At 37.0% G+C, this 19,807-nt stretch overlaps 2 protein-coding genes across 4 annotated transcripts in view; one reads left to right on the top strand and one right to left on the bottom strand.

Moving 5' to 3' along the window:
* The window catches only part of LOC125224824, a 29,565-nt gene extending 21,698 nt beyond the window's left edge, over positions 1–7,867 (top strand). Inside the window, exons 4-5 of the mRNA XM_048128299.1 lie at positions 1,567–1,723; positions 6,664–7,867. Coding sequence (XP_047984256.1) covers positions 1,567–1,723; positions 6,664–6,748 — 242 coding nt within the window. The 3' untranslated portion in view covers positions 6,749–7,867. The remainder of the gene's footprint in view (positions 1–1,566; positions 1,724–6,663) is intronic.
* A 1,138-nt stretch (positions 7,868–9,005) lies between these two features.
* LOC125224822 (odorant receptor 45a) overlaps positions 9,006–19,807 on the bottom strand; it is a 29,471-nt gene continuing 18,669 nt past the window's right edge. For all 3 annotated transcript variants that reach the window (XM_048128296.1, XM_048128295.1, XM_048128294.1), the window contains exons 3-5: positions 17,461–17,574; positions 14,891–15,046; positions 9,006–10,062 (exon numbers count right to left, since the gene is read on the bottom strand). In XM_048128296.1, coding sequence (XP_047984253.1) covers positions 10,009–10,062; positions 14,891–15,046; positions 17,461–17,574 — 324 coding nt within the window. In that variant the 3' untranslated portion in view covers positions 9,006–10,008. The remainder of the gene's footprint in view (positions 10,063–14,890; positions 15,047–17,460; positions 17,575–19,807) is intronic.

Genomic DNA, 19,807 nt, shown 5'->3' with positions numbered 1-19,807 from the left:
GGTACCCTAATAAAACATTTTTTTCCATTTTTTATTTTTGCACTTTGTCGGCGTGATTGATATGCATATTGGTACTAAATTTCAGCTTTCTAGTGCTAACGGTTACTGAGATTATCCTCGGACGGACGGACGGACGGACGGACGGACAGACAGACATGGCGAAACTATAAGGGTTCCTAGTTGACTACGGAACCCTAATGAGTAGGTATTCTATTATCTGTCGGGTAAAACGGTGGCAGTCAATCAAGCCAAAAAGGTACACAAGGAATCCTTATGGTGCGACTCTGTCCGTGTGTCCGGCTGTCACATTTCTAAATACATATCCCGAGAACTACTTATGCTATCAACTTGAAATTTGGAACAGTTATGAACATTGTTAACCTCTACAAAATTAAAGGATTATTTTTTTATTTATTAATATTAATTATACAAAATGGCCCATATGAAAGGGGGGCAAATTGTAAATGTCAAGTAACTAGGTCAAGTGGGGTATCGTTAGAAAGAGCTCAAATTGTACATAAAAAAAAAACAATTTTTTATATTTTTTTTGTTGTGGAAAAAAAAAAAGAATTATGAAGGAAAATGTAAAAAAATATACCGTCCCCCCCTTATCTCCGAAGTTTACCAACATAAATTTATGAAATTTTCACCAAAACATGGCTATTATAATGAATATTACAGGAAAAATAAAATCGTACACGTATCTTGAAAACTTTTTTTTTATTTATAAAAAATCTTTCACATTTACATTTTCAATTTCAACACCCTTGTGGATGTGGGTTTTTGTTGTTCCTGTATTTTTTAACAAAATAACAATAACATTACCTGCTTTCAAATAGAGGCAAAATGGTTAAATCCATATCCCAATCCATAAAATTCCATAAAAATCATTTTCCGTACTAGCTCGCGCACATTAGTTTACTCAATTTGCCGATAGATGTCACTGTACGTTGAACGCTCATTTTCCTACATCACGTTTTTCCTGATATAATGAGGTCGGTTTAGGAGCGTCCTTGCGACATATTGTAAGTCGTAAACTATTGAAGTCGAATAGTCTTGATTTTATTTGGACGTTGTCTAACAATAAATTGTATATTAATGACGTGATTTTTGAAGTGGAGATAGTTGATAGGATGGAGAGTGACATAGGCTACTTTTTGTCTCTTTATAACCCCCCACTTCCAGAAAATGGGGGGTGGAAGTTTATATGAAGCATTCCAATTTTCGAATTAAATGCGAGCGAAACCGCGGACAAAAGCTAGTACATAAGTCATAGTTTTCTGGTCAGGTTTTAATAAGAAACTTGTAGAGTAATCCCGTTGTGCATCATTTTTTTAGGAAAATTATAGGGCGCAGTCGGAAGACGCCCGAAATTTCATATTGAGCGGAGTATAATTCTGTTCTATTTCCAATTTTCCATGCGTTTCAGCGCTGAACTTTCCATGAGTTCGGAAGCGTTCTTATTTTAAAGATTCTGGAGATTACATTATATCTAAATCTGCTGCAGGACCACAGATTCAGCCCAGTGGCTATATGAACAACGTCTTACCTTGTATTATTCCTCAGGTGGCATGCTGCTGGTATTAGCGGCGCTCCGAGCCGCAATACCCTTCTCGCCAAACGCAACACACGGGCCCCACTCGCCGCGAGCTGGCAGCTCACTGCTCAGTCAGTTGGACTCACCGTTGCCTGATGTGTTCTACTCTCAAGCTGTCAAGGAGAGGTGATACTTTTCTTTGTATACTATGGTTCCTACAGGTCCCGCCTAATGCGACTCACGGGCTCCACTTAACGTGTCCCAGTCACAGGCTGTCAGAGGTGATACTTTTCTATCTATAATCTACTAGTTCTACAGGTCTCGCCTAATGCGAGGTAATTATAGGCCGCTGTCGCCCTGAGCTGGCAGCTCACTGTTCAGTCAGTTGGACTCACCGTTGCCTGATGTTTTATACTCCCAAGCTGCCAAGGAGAGGTGATACTTTTCTATCTATAGTCTACTAGTTTTACAGGTCTCGCCTGATGCGAGGTTCTTATAGGCCGCTGTCACCCTGAGCTGGCAGCTCAGTGCTCAGTCAGCTGGACTCACCGTTACCTGACGTGGACTATTCACAGGCTGCCAATGAGAGGTGATACTTTTCTATCTATAGTCTTACTAGTTCCTACAGGTCTCACCTACCTAATGCGACTCAGTTAGCTGAACTCTTGCCTAACGTGTCCTAGTCACATGCTATCAAGTATAGAAGATAAGTACTTTTCTCTTTTCAAACTTAAAAATAATCTTGTCTAATCGTGTTGTGGCTTTAATCAGTCCGAACAATTTTGTACTTACTTCCAAAAAAGCTAGTCGAGATAGTCCAGAGTTTCAGACTAAGCAACAATTGTTCCATTTGAACAATAAAAAATCTAAATGAACAGCAACAACTTTATTAATTTTTACTCCCAGTCCGGCCCGTAGGTAAGTGACCAATCGCTAACGCTCTGTGGGATACGATACGCAACTCTTTATATATACAGGGTGGCCCATTCAAATCGGTCAGTATGGGAAAGTCTGAAACTATAAGACATACGAAGATTTGTTCTTAGGAACCATGTCACCGATTTTGATAAAAAGAAAAACTGCATTCATACAATTAAAAAAAAGTTTACCCAGCTGGGGAATCGAACCCGGTTGTTTTGAAAAAATAAACTTGCACTATTTCTATTCAGATATCGTTTGTGTAGGTCTTAAGCAGTAAATATCTCTAAGAAACATAATGTCTAAAATGAATAAAATGCATTTTTTCACATACTTTAATTTATCATAGTAGGCACAAACGCTCACGAAACGAAACGCTCGTAGATATCTATCTCTATCGCTCTTGCGTATTGGCGCGACAGAGCCAGACTACCTTTCGCGGCGTTTTGTTTTCGTTTCGCGTCGCAGAAATGCCATTCGGCTACGGCACCTGGAGTATGGAGATTAGAAATATAAGGAGCGAAAGCTTTAAGTATCAGAAGTGCACATATAAAAGAAAAGATAGGTGGCGCTGCAATCGCAGGTACATAAGGGTTTGACAATCTCTTTACCTTCTCGGTAGTGACCCCGCCTACGGAGCAAGATGTCCCGGGTTCAAATCCTGATGAGACCTTTTTTATTTTTTTCTACTAATATTTTTCTTGATATATTTTATTTTTTTAATGTCCAAAAATATTTTGTTTTGTTACAACTTTTCGAAATTTCATTCGCAAGACTTACAACATTACCGAAGAATCCTAAGATGGGGCAAACAATGTAAAAGGTCTTAAGTTAACATTTGTATGAATAAAACAATAAATAAACACAAATAAAATACACAAAAAGAAAATTAATGTATAAAAAAAACAAAAAGCAAAAAGATCGCTGTCAGATTCGAACCCGAGAACATCTGCGTACGAAGCCAGCGCACTACCACGGGACTACGTCTTGACTTGCTCAATGCTCAGTCTGACGAAATTAGCCTAGAGAAAAGAACGTCTAATGTCATCTCACATCGCTGATCATTGAGCGAGACATGCGCTCCAAGCGGAGAGATTTGTAACTGCAATTACAAGGCCTCAGCCGGTCATTTTTGCGACTGTTCTACTTCGACAGACTTTCCTCCTTATCTCTAGTCTCCCTGACCTGGAGCTTTATTCGACTAAACAAAACCGACGTTTCGTGTTGATTCTCCGCTGATGTGGATAAACTTTTATAGTGAAAAAAATTGATACGCTTTGACATAAATTTGAGTCGAATAAGGCGGAGCGTTAGCGACTGACCACTTGTATACGGGCCCAGTCTAGCCGGTGTTTCCGCAGCTGCTAAAGACAGGTTAATTGAATGCCTGGCCTCTTTGAACGTTAGGCAAGTTAAAACAAAGCGTAGAAATGTTTATTTTTTGTTTTGTGAACGTTTCTCACTTAGTGATATTGCAGGGAACACTGGATAATTGCCACCGGCAATATTGTCTTGTAGCGAGAAAATGCAAGAATTAAAAAATGTTTGCATTCGTCATATGACATCCATCGTGCCGTGCTGAAGGAATATATTGTCCGTTAAAGTCTGTTCGGAAAGGGAAGAGTCGTGGAATGTATGAGGTCATTCTATGATTCCTCTATTTCCGCACAGACTTTACTAATTCATAAAATACCTAAAATAAAACCAAAAGAAACGGTTAATCTGTTGCTGGCCACGAACTCAAGGTTAAAATGTCGTTGGGATGTACTTTAAATTTTATTATTTATTTATTCGTATGGCATACATGTTAGAAAATAGAAACATAGAACGTGAAATTTTACTTAAATATCTAGACTAAGAGCAGCCATTTTGTGGCTTCGTCGCACAGAGTGATCAGGTCTTCGGGAGGGCCAGCATAGCACTTTAAATAAATTATAGATACGCGATTTAGTTATTTATGTAACTTAGCTACGACGTCCCTATTTTTGTTTTATTGCTTTCTAATTTTATCAGCAATTTTGCTTAAAATACCTTGGCCACGAATCTAGAGAACTATTTAGTGTCAGCGTCCCTATTTTGATTGTAAAGCCTGCAGAGGTCTGGAATGTAAGAATGGCAATGAAGCTTAGATTAAAATTGTTATTTCGTAATTCCAACACCCTCTGACAACTTCACGCTTCGAAAATGTATGTGTACCTACATAGTTCTTAAAATAATATCGTGTGTAATATAGAAATGTGTCCCTACACTCCCTACCTGGCTTCTATTGAAACAACCGGAACGCCGAGTTTGAGGTCCTGTGGGAACTATTCAATCGGTACCGGGTCCTCCGTTGTAATGTTTCAGAAGTAGGTATTATGAAGGTCGAGCTAGAGTTATTGAGATTAAAAAAGTTGACCATTTGGAAGTCTTTGAGTCAGACATTTACAGCGATACTAAACTTAATTTTCTCACCTTGGTTAGGGTTTGGAATGTGTTACCCTAAAAATAAGTGTTAAAAAACAGTTTTCGTGAGACTTTATGATGGGAATATTTAATGAGATTTCGCCTTTTGTTTTTAAGATGTAAATAATCACAATCATGTAATTGGCTTTCGTCTCATAAAAAAAATATAGTCGTAATTGCATGTCCAAACCTATTTGGTCTGGCTTTTCACACAATTGTCGATTCTTTATACGAGTAAATCTCTTATTATTTATTACTAGCTTTTGCCCGCAGCTTCGCTCGCGTTAGAAAGAGACAAAAAGTAGCCTATGTCACTCTATCCCTTCAACTATCTCCACTTAAAAAATCACGTCAATTCGTCGCTCCGTTTTGCCGTGAAAACGGACAAACAAACAGACACACGCACTTTCCCAATTATAATATTAGTATGGATTAAGCAGAATAAAAATCATTGCTACAATGAATTTCACAGAATACTCAGAATACTCGTATTCTGTGAAATCCTTATAAATATTAAGTAGAATTTATATTTACATAAACATTCATCGTTTCAGTAGAATCACTCTTTTTTAACCCCCGACGCAAAAACGAAGGGGTGTTATAAGTTTGACGTGTCTGTCTGTCTGTCTGTCCGTCTGTCTGTCTGTTTGTCTGTCTGTGTGTGTGTCTGTCTGTGGCATCGTAGCTCCCGAACGGGTGAACCGATTTAGATTTAGTTTTTTTTGTCTGAAAGCTGAGTTAGTCGGGAGTGTTCTTAGCCATGTTTCATGAAAATCGGTCCACTAGGTCGCGGTCGGGGGTTTTTTCAAAATTTTAATTTTTTAAGAGGTATTTTTAACCCCCGACGCAAAAACGAAGGGGTGTTATAAGTTTGACGTGTCTGTCTGTCTGTCTGTCTGTCTGTCTGTCTGTCTGTCTGTCTGTCTGTTTGTCTGTCTGTCTGTGTGTGTGTCTGTCTGTGGCATCGTAGCTCTCGAACGGATGAACCGATTTTGATTTAGTTTTTTTTGTCTGAAAGCTGAGTTAATCGGGAGTGTTCTTAGCCATGTTTCATGAAAATCGGTCCACTAGGTCGCGGTCGGGGGTTTTTTCAAAATTTTAATTTTGTGGTTAGGTTAGGTTATGTCAAATTAGGTACGGCATTTTAATCCGCTGACGACCGGTTCAGCCTAGGCGGTAGGGACCATACCCGCTCAGCTGATGGTCCTGGGTTCGAATCCCGGGTAAGGCCATTTATTTGTTTGTAAATCATTATTGTTTTCTATACAATATTGTTACCCAATATTATCCGGTCGTCTGTTTTTGTCCAAAAATTGTCATAAAATAAATAACTTTGATATAAATATTGAAAGTTCAACGCCATATGTTAGGATCCTTATCAAACACAGACGAAGGGTTAATTTTACTAAAGAGGATCGAGTATTAATAGAGAGTTACTGTCAAAGTAAAATGTGTAATCACAGTGCATCTAGACTGCCATCTCTCGATACAAGCTTAAAACTTTTGAACCTCAGTCTTGACAATTTGTTCCATATTGTCAGCTTGATATGTCTTAAAATGTCAAATATTAATATTAGCGCCATCTAACCGAACGTTCCCCAAAGGTGTAACGCCATCTAGGCCACCGTACCTTTTTGGCTTTGAGATACGTTTTTTTTCTTAGACTTTATGCGTCTATACGGAGTTACATATTATGTCTTTAACTTAATTTATTTTCCTAACATGATTATTCCTCACAACTTATCTGTTTTTCTTGTTGACAGATGCGAAGAAATGACCGTGCTGGATCTAAAGGTGCCCGAAAGGCCTCGCTCGCCATCGCCCAAGCCCCCTCTTCTAGAGCTATGACTCAATTCCGCTCAATTTCTATGAATTTATGCTTTTTTCATTGCCAACTTTTCACGCGATTATTGTCTTCTTAATTAAGCGTGAGTCATAAATAGTCTACTCGGAAATGTATTCAGCCAAAGACATAACTTTTGACGGTAAATAAAAGTAACTATATCGTGGAAGCGGCGCACTTTAAATAGCTTGGAGCGATGCTAAAAGTAAGAGTTTGATAGCACAGAGCGTGGGAAGTATTATAGTATTTGTAAATAATGGTTCCCCGTTCTTTTCTATTAATATTGCTGTATAATAACTAAAATAACTTGTAGCTTAGGGCCTCGTATAATAAAAGATTAACATCGAGGACAGGTCCCGTAGCCGAATGGCATATCTACGACACGAAACGCCGCGAGAGATAGATATCTACGAGCGTTCCGTTTCATGAGCGTTTCGTGAGCGTTTGTGCCATTCGGCTACGCACCCAGAAAATATTAGTTTGTTAGACTTTTAAATGTAGGATTTCGGCATAAGATTCAATTTCTCTAAATGTATAGTTTAGATGGAAAGGTAGGTAGTAATCACATAACTATATGTGCCATTATCTGGGTAAAGGGACGTTATTGTCGATGGCGCTTACGGCGTTATGTGCGATGTTCGTGTACAAATACGACGCCGCGGGACGTAAGCGCCATCGACAATAAGGTGCCTTCACCCAGATAACGTCACATATATGTATAGATACTATAGATAGAAGAAATAAGTGAATCTATTTGTGTAGGGGCCGAGCGTGTCACATTTTGTACAGACATTGTTTGTTAATTACGAACTTGTGATGGGAAATATGTCTCTGATCTGACCCCCGAGTAGGGCTGCCATCCGTCCGGGTTTCCCCGGATTTGTCCTAGTTTGGAGGCCGTCCGGGGACCGTCCGGGCGGGGAGTCAAGAAGTGTCCGGGGAAAACCCGGACACTTTTCACGTAAGGAAGCACCCCATTTGGCCTAGTAACTTAGTAACCTAAAAGAGACATTTTTTTTGTAAGAAAAATTACACATTACACTAATTAAATTAAAAAAATAAATGCATGAAAATTAAAGGTCATGTTTTTTAAAAATAAATTCTGACTCGTCCGGGGAAAAAATGCGATTTACGCCAAATGTCCGGGTTTTTTGTATCATTGTCCGGGTTTGGCGAAATTCGAGATGGCAGCCCTACCCCCGAGTGTTCATAATTTTTTCCCCTCACTAGCTCGGAAACACGTGTTTTGTCCTTTAATACCAGCGGGTAAAAACGCATAATTTTATCCACTAGTGGGTAAAGTAATTTGACCTTGAATAAAGTCAAATTAACTGCTTTAAAATTGATAAAAGTAGGTGAATCTAGTAATAAAGATGATTTACCACCTGTGGAACTACTGGAAGCGGCTGGGTACGCTAACTAAATAGATTAAGTAGCTTGATCTATGGTATGAAATCTGTGGTAGTAATGCTATGGTAAAAATAATCTAGAAATACTTAATTAGGTATTTATTACTTTACAATCTACCGAGCAACTGTGATAGCCTAGAATAATGTTAACTTGATATCACTTAAAATGTTACAACGGCGTAAGGTTACATTGAACTTTTGTACTAAGTTTATAAAATTTTGAAACACAGGTTGTCTGTATTATTTCTGGATCACCTTATAATCCCTGGTCTTTAATCTCATGTAGTGGGTCCACGTGCACAGATTCAATACATTGTAGAAGATTCGCCACTTTACTACCAAAATCTACCAATAGGGTATTTATGTACCTCTAGTAATATCCCTGGCCCATTGTAAAACAGCAATTGACATTAAAGTTTTTTCCCCTCACTAGCTCGGAAACACGTGTTTTGTCCTTTAATACCAGCGGGTAAAAACGCATTTTATCCACTAGTGGGTAAAGTAATTTGACCTTGAATAAAGTCAAATTAACTGCTTTAAAAATAATAAAAGTAGGTGAATCTAGTAATAAAGATGATTTACCACCTGTGGAACTACTGGAAGCAGTGATAAACGTATTTTTTGCGTTGTAGTTTCCTCGCTATAGTGAGGGGAAAAGTTTTGTGTTACACTCGGGTGCAAATGTATTTTACTTCTCGTGTGTTAAAAAACTCGCAAGTTCAGGATTCTATTCTCGAACCACTCGCTTCGCTCGTGGTTCAACTATAGAATCCTTTCACTTGCTCGTTTTTCAATTCCACACTCGGCGTTAAAATACAACTTTGCCCCCTTGTATAACAAATAACTATTATGATGCCACTTATTGGGAAAACGTTATATGGTAGATCGTAAATCAGTTTGGTATCACTAGGTCTTTAATTTCGTTATAATTTAGGATGAATTGCTTAGAGTTTGACGACGAACAGTTATGATTTGCTTAGAGTTTGACGACCTTAAGTTTTTATGGTTACGTTAAATATGGAGCTTCTAGAGTTATGCGTGTCACACGTGCATATAAGTAACAAGCGGTTTGGGCTGTGCGTTGATTTCAGTCAGTCAGTCTGTGAGGACTTTGCATTTTATATATATAGATTATGTATCTTTTATTAACATACATCGGGGTTTTGGGTGCGGGAATGAATTCGTGTATTTGTAACTTTGTTTATAGTAATTTGAATTACTGAAATATGTATTTAACTATGTAACTGGCTCCAAATGTACCTAGAAATGTTAAAGTAATGTTTATCTTTTATCGTTTTCACCATTTTTGGGCTAGTGTAAATCATTCCCGCTCCCAAAACCCCGATGTATGATTATTAATGCAAAAGTTGTTCAAAAATACCGTTAAGTACCAAACCTAATTGAAACCGCAACAGATTTTGAACCTACAAAAAAAGTACTTATTACTCGTTACATTCTAACTTACCAAGCAACATATATTATATTAGGTAGGTACTATTTGTCAGACAATAAATACTGTCGAAGAAATACTAATATTAGTCTAAACTAAAATCTTAGCCTACTTTTAATTGACACTTGACCTGCTGGGTACACTATTAAGGGTCAATTAGCGGTAATAAGAGTCACAATTTTATGGCCTGTTCCATTTATTCATGGTGCAAGTTCAAGTGATAATCTATCTCTAAATAAGTGTTACTTTCCCGATATATGCATAGATCAAATAAACAATCAATGAAGTCGTGACTCACGTTACGTTTACGTGGATTCACCCTTAAGGTGACAATGTCTCACATTTTCTCACAACACCAAAACCAATGTCTTGAAGTGGCGTATCTGCTACATAGTATTTAATCTGTCTACACCTCCTTCTGGCTCAAGACTGCGTAGTAAGAGTAGGCAGCCTTCATTATCTGAAAATGAAAAACGTATTTTTATTTGAGTCACGTCTTGGGTAAGTTGGGGTCGGGACATTACCGACATAACGCATAACTGAACATATTCAATTTGTCCTTCGGAATGGCTTCGATTTAGTATGTTATAAAATGAAACCCTTTTTTACAATAGGTTTCGCATCTTAGTCCGTTTTCACATTATCTGATCCGATATCGGATGTCGGAAGGTTTTCAATAGAAAAAATCTAAGATGGCGCCTGTAATGTATGGGATATCGGTCCGACATCCGATATCGGACTGGATAATGTGTAAACGAACTTAGAGTTAACATTTTTGTAAAGACAGAATCAAATTTTTTAATTATTGTTAGTATACAGAATGTTTTTTTCAGAAATAGGTCATTTACGGGTAAGTTTATAATAGGTAATTTAAGTCATAATGAGCAAGTTTTACTATAGGAATCAATTTCAAGATTGAAATTGCCGGAATCTCAATCTTGAAATTGCGAATAAAAATGGTTTGTTTATACAATTTGGCTGTCTGAACTGATGTTCTACGGTAGTTTTTTTTTGCAATTTCCGGGTTGGTAAAAAGTAAAAGTAAAAGTTTACTAGTTTACTTATGCATAGTGAGCTGCAAAATTGCATGGAGAAATTATGAATGAATTCATTGATAAATTCGCCATGCACTTCTGCAGCTGATAGTACCTACCGATATTTTCACCCTGCCATTCCCTTATTGCAAATGACTAAACAAACTCAATTACTCAATAAATAACTCAAATCAAACAATATATCATATAATGTATAAAGTCGAACTATATAGGATCGGCCATTTTGTCTAACCTATTCACTTCTATCAGAGATAAAATAAACAGTCATCAAAGAAAAGTTAATAGTGTTCGGGAAATATAATTTGAACGATATAGTAACGGTAAACGTTCAAATTATATTTCCCGAATTATACATTTGAATAAATTTTCATCATACATATGTATAGTCTGAATTGATTTGGCATTAATGCTAATTTGGTACCAATTATGTTTCTTTGTCAGTTAGTTAAAAAGAAAATGCACTGCACATTAACAAGTACCTATTCCTTTGCGTCCTCTTAGCTGAAACTACCGACGCGACATCTGTGTCCCATTTTAATTTTTGAGCAGGCCGTTTGTTCATTTCTCCCGCGGCACTCAGCTTTGCAAGAGATGAAAACTGTGACCTATATCAGAGACGACTTTCAACTACAGTCAAACCTGGGTAAACGGAGTCCTTTATTCAATTTTGATGCTTATATATGCGCCCGTAAAATTTGAATATGTGATATACCCATTTACTTGAAAGTAATAATTTTTTTTAATCTAAAGATGAATATCAACAAAGCTTTGGATACAGGTACATTTTTCTTTGAGGCGTTTAATGTTTGTAGGTAGTCAAATTTATATTTGCAAACGAAACGAGTCCACAACTCCACATATAGGGACCCATTTCTCGTAAGTTATTTAATATGTATTACAAGTGTGTTGTCATAGCAACCCATACGATTTGAAAGTACGTCAAGTACGCGGACTAATAATGTTAGTCCACAATATCGTTCGAGAAATGGGTGCCTGGTAATCCTGGTGTAACTCGGGATAATCTAATCTATCCTCTCAGGAAATATCAAACATGCCGATTACTTTTCATTAATACGTAATGTTCACTTGAATGCAGACATTCAATTTATCGAGGTTTCACTGCACTCGTACCTGTCCATTTTCTCTCTTCCATAATGGGTTGCTTTGAGCGACTGCCAAGCCAATTAACCGGCTTGGAATCGCCGTCTTACGACATCTATATTAGCGCGATGAAGTTTTTATTGTTAATTTAGTACTAAAATGCAATGGAAAGCAAATATTTTATAATAAATCTTTTTGTTTGATATTATTTATTTTATCCACTACAAATAATGGATCAGTAGAAATCAAATATTTTTCAGTACAGATGGTATTTTTTTTATGCACTAGTGCGAGAAGTGGTTCATTATATGCCAGGTCGAAACTTCGGAGTGCTATCTGTACTGAAAAACGTCGTACGATACGTGTGCGAAAAGGAAATTCGTAACTCGTGTCGATTTAAAACACTCCCTTCGGTCGTGTTTTAATTTATCGCCACTTGTTTCGAACTTCCTTTTTTACGCACTTGTATCGTAATGTACTATTTTAAGAGACTCTTGATGTCACAACTAAAGATAATATTTATATAGCTTCCTTAGAGATGTATATGGTCTCCAAGAGTTAGAAAGAAAATAAACAAACAAGGACCGAACAAAGTGCCTCAATTTAATCTTACTCAAAATTAATGTTACAAGTAGATAATAGTATAGCTGGCAATAGTAGGAGCTGACAAGGGTTGTCAAATGTAACCTTTAATAACATAATAACAATAGTTATTTTCCCCTCACTATCTCGGAAACATGTGTTTTATCCTTTAATGCCAGCGGGTAAAAACGCATTTTATCCACTATTAGTGGATAAAGTTATTTGACCTTGAATATAGTATAGATTTTTCTGCTTTAAATCTGATAAAAGCGCGTGAATAGTGATGAAGATGATTTACCACCCGAAAGCAGTGATAAACGCATTTTTTGCGTTGTAGTTTCCTCGCTATAGTAAGGGGAAAAGTTTTGTGTTACACACGGGTGCAAATGTATTTTACTTCTCGTGTGTTGAAAACTCGCCAAGTTCAGGATTCTATTCTCGAACCATTCGTTTCGCTCGTGGTTCAAGTATAGGATCCTTTCACTTGCTCGTTTTGCAATTCCACACTCGGCGTTAAAATACAGCTTTGCACCCTTGTATAACAATAATTGTGGATAATATGCGTTTTTACCCGCTGGCATTAAATGATAAAACACATGTTTCCGAGCTAGTGAGGGGAAAAAATCATTACATTACGAGTGAAGGCGCGTGTATTTGTGAATGACACGATATATTATATCGTTGTATTGATACCGGTATAAGACCCGAGATACCTAATATAATGAAAATCGGTCAATCATTTGTATTGCTTCCAATAATGCACTCCTATTGATAAAAATAAATGAGGAAAATATCGTTCCGTCATGAGAAATAAGAACCAACATGTTTTTTTGGGTGAAAAGATGAAAATATACTGCTACTTATACCTTGCTAGAGTTGCTAGGTATGGACACATTTTGATGCTATAAAATTATTGTATGTACAAAATTAGGTATTTGTTGCTGTTTGTAATGTAATAAATATGTTAAATAAGCAACTGTGTGATGGCGGATTTTTGGCAGCGGTGAGCTTAAGGACGCTATTCTCAAGTCATTGCCTGGCTATTAAAATATAGCAAACATTCGTATTCAAATATACTATACAAGAATGGAAATACAATACCTAGGCAGGTATTGTAAATTCCAATACCCGGTGAAGGATAGTCGAAGAATTTGTGAATGGCGGACGAAATCATGCATATGTTCGTACTTCGATTGCAATTTGCTATTTACGAGCAAGGTACGATTTATGTACAGCATCAGAGCTACCAGAGCGGACAAGCTAAAATATATCTGAATATAGGTAAGCTTCGATTCGACGTCTTATTAGTAGGTCAGATTTTCAGTTCAGAATAAATTACATCTACCCTTATTTTCTATTTAGTTAATAGTATCGAGAGGAAGGAACTTTACTCTACATAGTACCTACATACCTCTTGACAAAGGGCAAGGTAGCCAGTTCCATATCGTAATACTAGGTTATTTCTCTTATATGAAGTAAAGCCGGTAACATCATTTGGGATTTATAGCTATTAGTATGTAAATGTAACAATACTTCAGAATACTTACAGTCAAGAAACCTCACTCCTGTAAATCGCACTCGCAGACTACCAAGACACAGGCGCAGCCTAGCAAACTAGGCTTGCTAGAGTTTGATAGACATGTATCGCAAATCTAGTGATAGTTAAGCGTTTGTTAAATAAACTGTTTTTTTTTTTTTTTTTGAAGAAAAATCCATTGTCCATGTAAGCGAAGGCGGAGGCAGATAGTCTGAGAAGCGGCTGTGCTCCCATCATTGCCTTGAGCAGTTATTTATCAAATTATGGGAAAAGAGCAAAAGAATGTATGGTACCCAAGATTTATAACGAATATTCTTTTCTACTGGGAACACCTAAAATCAGTATAGGTAGTTTAAAATCAAAATTGAAAGAAATTTTACTGCAAAAATATGAAAGTTAACTAAGCATCTTACTTATTTTCGGCTCTCAGCTAGTGCCTACCTTTACTTGTAAAAATAAAGAAGAAAAAAAAATAGAAAAGAAAAATAATAAAAAAACAAATATACCTAAGTGAGTCTTCCAGTGTCTCGTCGCATAAGATTTATTTTTATTTTATTTTATTTTTCTGTTTTTGTTTATTATTGTATGTACAGTACGTATCTACACGCTGTCTCACATGATAAGCTTTAGATATGAAAGCAGAAGTATTTTAAATGTATGTAATTTGTCATTACTTAACATAAGGTAACCTGTTGCTGGGGGCCGATTTTTGAGTCTCACGCGTTTGAATTCAGAAAATTGTCACTGAAAATAATAAGCAAGTCACCGTTTACAACCGGTATTTTAGTAACAAAATCCTGTATGCGAGATTCAAAGGTCGCCCCCTGGACAAATAGTGTACCTACCTACATACCTTTACTTTTAGAAATAGATTGAGCGCAACGCCAACAAACTGCTCCGCAGTTTGGCGAAACATTAATGTAAGGTACCCACAGTAAATTGTAATTTTTGATAAATCAATAAAAAAAAAGACATATCTTCTATTGTCTACTTTCTACTCATTTGGTACTTACTGCTAAGAAGCACCCGTTGTCCATGTAGGCAAAGCCGGCGGCAGATAGCCTCAGAGGCCGCTGTGCTCGCACCATCGCCATCAAAAGGTACCGGCGTATGCGAGGTGTCATACGCTCCCATTTTGATTGCATGACCGCATCCGAAACGCGTTCAGCCTGAAATATTATCAAAATTATTAAAAGCCGGCCGAAGTTTCTGTTCCAGATATTTGTGGGACTATATGTTAGATATAAGTTTGTCACTGTACTTTAATAACAATAAAAAAAAAAAAGTGACAATCGTTGTCGCAGTCTGATGTATGTCGCGCCACTACAAAAAAGCGATAGGGAGCTACGATAGTGTTATCTTAGGCCGATAGTACACTATATATGATCATAGGTCTGTATGCCTCCCTTTTTATCCAAAGTGAAGAAAAAGGACTGTATGTTGTCTATGATCATATTTTTATGATATTGTAATATCGGCTTTACGAAGTGTAGTATAATCCTAGGTTACTATAAACTTAGAACTAGTAGGCACTTTCGGGTCTTTGGCAGGACGCTCGAGGCCGATTGTGTTATTAATGTTTGAAATTAGATTTATTTATATTAAATGATTATAATTAAAACAATTTATTTAGATAGGTACTGAAAAATATCTACTTTTCAAACTTAAAAAAATAGATCGCTAAAAGTTGCAAACAAAATGAAAGTCGCGCTTCCTTTACACGTGGCATTGGCTTCAAAAATATTTACCAAGTCTCAGAGAAAAATACAGTAGAAATGGACTTTGCTTTTGTACGTTTATTCCCGAAATAACACATGCCAGTGTCGTCGGACGCTCGTAATAAAAGAAAAATGGCAATATTTATCGGTGGATCTTGAAGGTTATTTCATTGATAAAGTTTGTTTAAATTAGAATGTGCCGCCGACCGGGGCGAGTTGGGATGGCGGGGTGAAAAGAGACATAACTAGGGAAGTTAAAAATTTAAACCTAATATTTTCTTAAAAATATAGCTTTATCAGTACTAATAGTAGACTAGATAGGTACTCTAGATAGATACATTTATAATGTTGAAATTTTCAATACAAAAGTCGAATGTTGCTATCGATTTATAATGACATAGAGGTAGGTACAATATTATTAATAAAACGACGTTGAAAATATATTATTTTCTGAAATTTTAATTTGAGAGTTTCCTAACTTGACTACTGAAGCGGTAAACTTGTGACGACCACTGCCTGTCTAGCCGAAGTGACAATCGTTGACTCTACGTGGCGATCGAAACACAACTGGCTCTGTCGCGCCAATACTAAAGAGTGACAGAGCTAGCTACGATAACGATAACGAAAGCGATTGTGACGTTGGCTAGGTTCCCCGGTGTATTTCACATAGCTAAAGACAGCATTTGCGAGATTGACTGGCGGCCGCCCGGGACACTGCTGGTATTGGCGGCTAAGCCGGGATTACCTAACGTCAATGTCAGAAGTCAACACTGAATATTCATGAACGCGAATACACAATTTTGGACACAAAATAGGTAGTATCTATAACTATATAAATAGGTATTTAGGTAACGATAAGTGTGGTTAGGTTTTGCAGTTTTATGTTAAGTTGATGAAGTTAGTTGAATCTTCTTAGGACAAAATTTAAAATTACATACATTCATATTAAATAAGTGTATATTCTACATATGAGTTTAAGACAAGTTGAACAATAGTCGCTAAATGAAGCGAAGTTCTTATATTCAAATTGGAACACCGATAGCAAGCGGCATGTCTAGGCGGCTCTTTCCGGATAGCAATTATTAGCAACACAACCAAACGCGGTCCGATGTCTATGTTTTATTTAAATAAAGTGGATTAACATACATCAAATCCCATTACAAAAATAACCGGATACAAAAACCATAATTCTATCCAGAATTAACCAAAATAATATAATGTTATTCATTAAATGGCCCGCGCGCGAATTAAATTCGCATGTAATTTCGATCACTCGGTCATTTTGTGATTTATGATGTTGACGAAACGAGTTTTCCGAATTCCGATATTGGATTGGCGCGAAATGTAACTGTGACTACATATTCTCGTTTTATCTCTTTTAATTAAAGTTGCATTACAATTTACCGTGCACTCTCACTGATGAACTATTTTACTGCTAAGACCAAGCGCAGACTGAAATTCTTGTAAGCTATTAACGAAATGGCTTAACCAATATTGACGCGATAAAAAAAAATAGATGTCTGATATTATGTGTCCAGACAGACACAAATTATAATATTTCAGACAATATCAATATCATGCAGGTTCATAGATGTCATCAAAAATGCAAATAACGTCTTCCAAAGTGATGCTGATGGCAGGCGGACCAAAACGCTGACGGACTGGTGGCTGGTTTTCGATGAAAGAAGCGCCGAAGAAATGAGGTTGACATTCGTAAAACCGATCTTACGACAAAACGGGAACTAAGACACGAAATACTTGTATGGGCCCGTCCGATTTATTCAATATTGATAGAGTGGCCTAGGCAAAGGCCTACCATATGTTCTATAGTGAGGAAAATCCTTTACTCATATGGAAGGACAAACCTGAAGTGTAAGCTCGTTTGCCGTGAAGCATTGTATGGCGAGTTGTATTATCATTGCAATGAAGAACGCCAGGGATGTTACCAGACGGATCGACTTGAAACTCGATGCATCTTGCTGAAACAAAAAAAAACCTTAGAGTAGGTATCTTGTGATAACTGAAGTTTACTTTCAAATTGCCTGGAATCAGTCTTTTTAATTTATAAAAAAAAACAGTTCTCTTTACAGTAGTACCTATAATGTATGTAACCTAAACATAAACCGTTGCGTTGAAGTAAAGTAGGTAGTAAAACATGATTACTAAAAATATTTTCTCAAAAGGTTGCTTTAAAATTTACACCCAAGGGTTGAAAATTGGTTTAATAATAATATTATTATACCTACGCATTTGAGATATCGTGTAATGGAGTCTAGAGTTATAAACTTAGCATAGCTGGGCACCGTTAATCAAATAGTTAACTTCGTTAATCGTTAATCCGTTACTTAAAAAGTTAACTTCGTTAATCGTTAAAGCGATACATGTCGGTAGATTTAACGGAAGTTAAAGTTAATCGATAATTCGTTAACACGTCATAAAAATAGGACCTCACTGTAGGTATTATGTATTTGTATTTACTTAGTATCCACCAAAAACCATTAAAACGTAATAATTACGGTCTCTTCGGGCTTTTACCGCCATTGGTTGGCTAAATCCTAGGTTTTACTTCGGATTGGTAATTATTGGGTCATTCATGCGGTCGCGATCGTGGTGCGTCGGTTCTTCAGATTGAGATTTGAGACGACAATTCGATGCTGTGAGCCACGATAACTTGGTAGAGTAATCTAAGGCCCGCCGGACTCGATGCGTCGGTTGCGCGATTTGTCTGTCATGCCTGATGATTGCACTCTATTCCCAGGTTAGTGATCGATCTAGCACGTCTAATAAGATTTAGAAGATCTCGAATAAGTGATCCAAAGTCGCCAATTGATCTTTAGACTGTTTATAACCGACGGATCTGCTTTTACCGATAAATACTAGGTTTTGCCGTACGAGTACTACGGGTTTTTACAGTAGCAGTCAGGACGTGGTATTCGCGACGCAGCGAGCCGCTTGGGGTGCTGGATTAACGATTAACGGATTCGATGAAATTTAACGGAAGTTAACGAATCCGTTAACATTTATTAAAGTTAACTTAAAAGTTAATCCGTTAACCGAAATGTTAACTTCGTTAATTAACGATTAACGGATTAACGAGTTAATGCCCAGCTATGAAACTTAGTTTACCAATACAAGTTTATATATTAGTATTAGCAATTATTATACGATAATTGTCCCTTTTCTCCCGATAAATAAATAAATAAATAAATATTGGGGGACACCTTACACAGATCAACTTAGCCCCAAACTAAGCAAAGCTTGTACTATGGGGTGCTAAGCGACGATATACATACTTATATAGATAAATACATACCTATATACATAGAAAACATCCATGACTCAGGAACAAATATCTGTGCTCATCACACAAATAAATGCCCTTACCGGGATTCAAACCCAGGACCGCGGCTCAGCAGGCAGGGTCACTACCGACTGAGCCAGACCGGTCGTGTAAGTAATAAAAAGCTTCGCTTAGGGCTAGGTTGATATGTGTAAGGTGTCCCCCAATATTTAATTTTTTTTTAAATGGTAATCGGCCAGATGGACCATTTTTTTTAAATTTTGTCCACCCCACTTTTTTGTAACATACATAGAATCGCGAGGTCTTTCGATCGTGATAGGAGAAAACAAGAGCGTGTCGGGCCACGCTCAGTGTAGGGTTCCGTAGTTTTCCTTATTTTTCTCAAAAACTACTAAACCTATCAAGTTCAAAACAATTTTCCTAGAAAGTCTTTATAAAGTTCTACTTTTGTGATTTTTTTCATTATTTCTAAATACATGGTTCAGAAATTAGAGGGGGGGACGCACTTTTTTTTCCTTTAGGAGCGATTATTTCCGAAACTATTAATAATATCAAAAAACGATCTTTGTAAACCCTTATTCATTTTTAAATACCTATCCAACAATATATCACACGCTGGAGTTAGAATGAAAAAATATATCAGCCCCCACTTTACATGTAGGGGGGCTACCCTAATAAAACATTTTTTTATTTTTGCACTTTGTTCGCGTGATTGATATACATATTGGTACCAAATTTCAGCTTTCTAGTGCTAACGGTTACTGAGATTATCCGCGGACGGACGGACGGACAGACAGACATGGCGAAAAGGGTTCCTAGTTGACTACGGAACCCTAAAAATATCCCAAAATTCCCATACATTTTATAAATGGCCCAGATATACTTTAATATTGCCAAACTGGGAAGTTGTT

The sequence above is a fragment of the Leguminivora glycinivorella genome, chromosome 3 (assembly GCF_023078275.1).
Source record: "Leguminivora glycinivorella isolate SPB_JAAS2020 chromosome 3, LegGlyc_1.1, whole genome shotgun sequence".
Lineage (NCBI taxonomy): Eukaryota > Metazoa > Arthropoda > Insecta > Lepidoptera > Tortricidae > Leguminivora > Leguminivora glycinivorella.
Note: the sequence above shows the minus strand (reverse complement) of the source record. Positions and strands in the feature narration are given on the sequence as shown.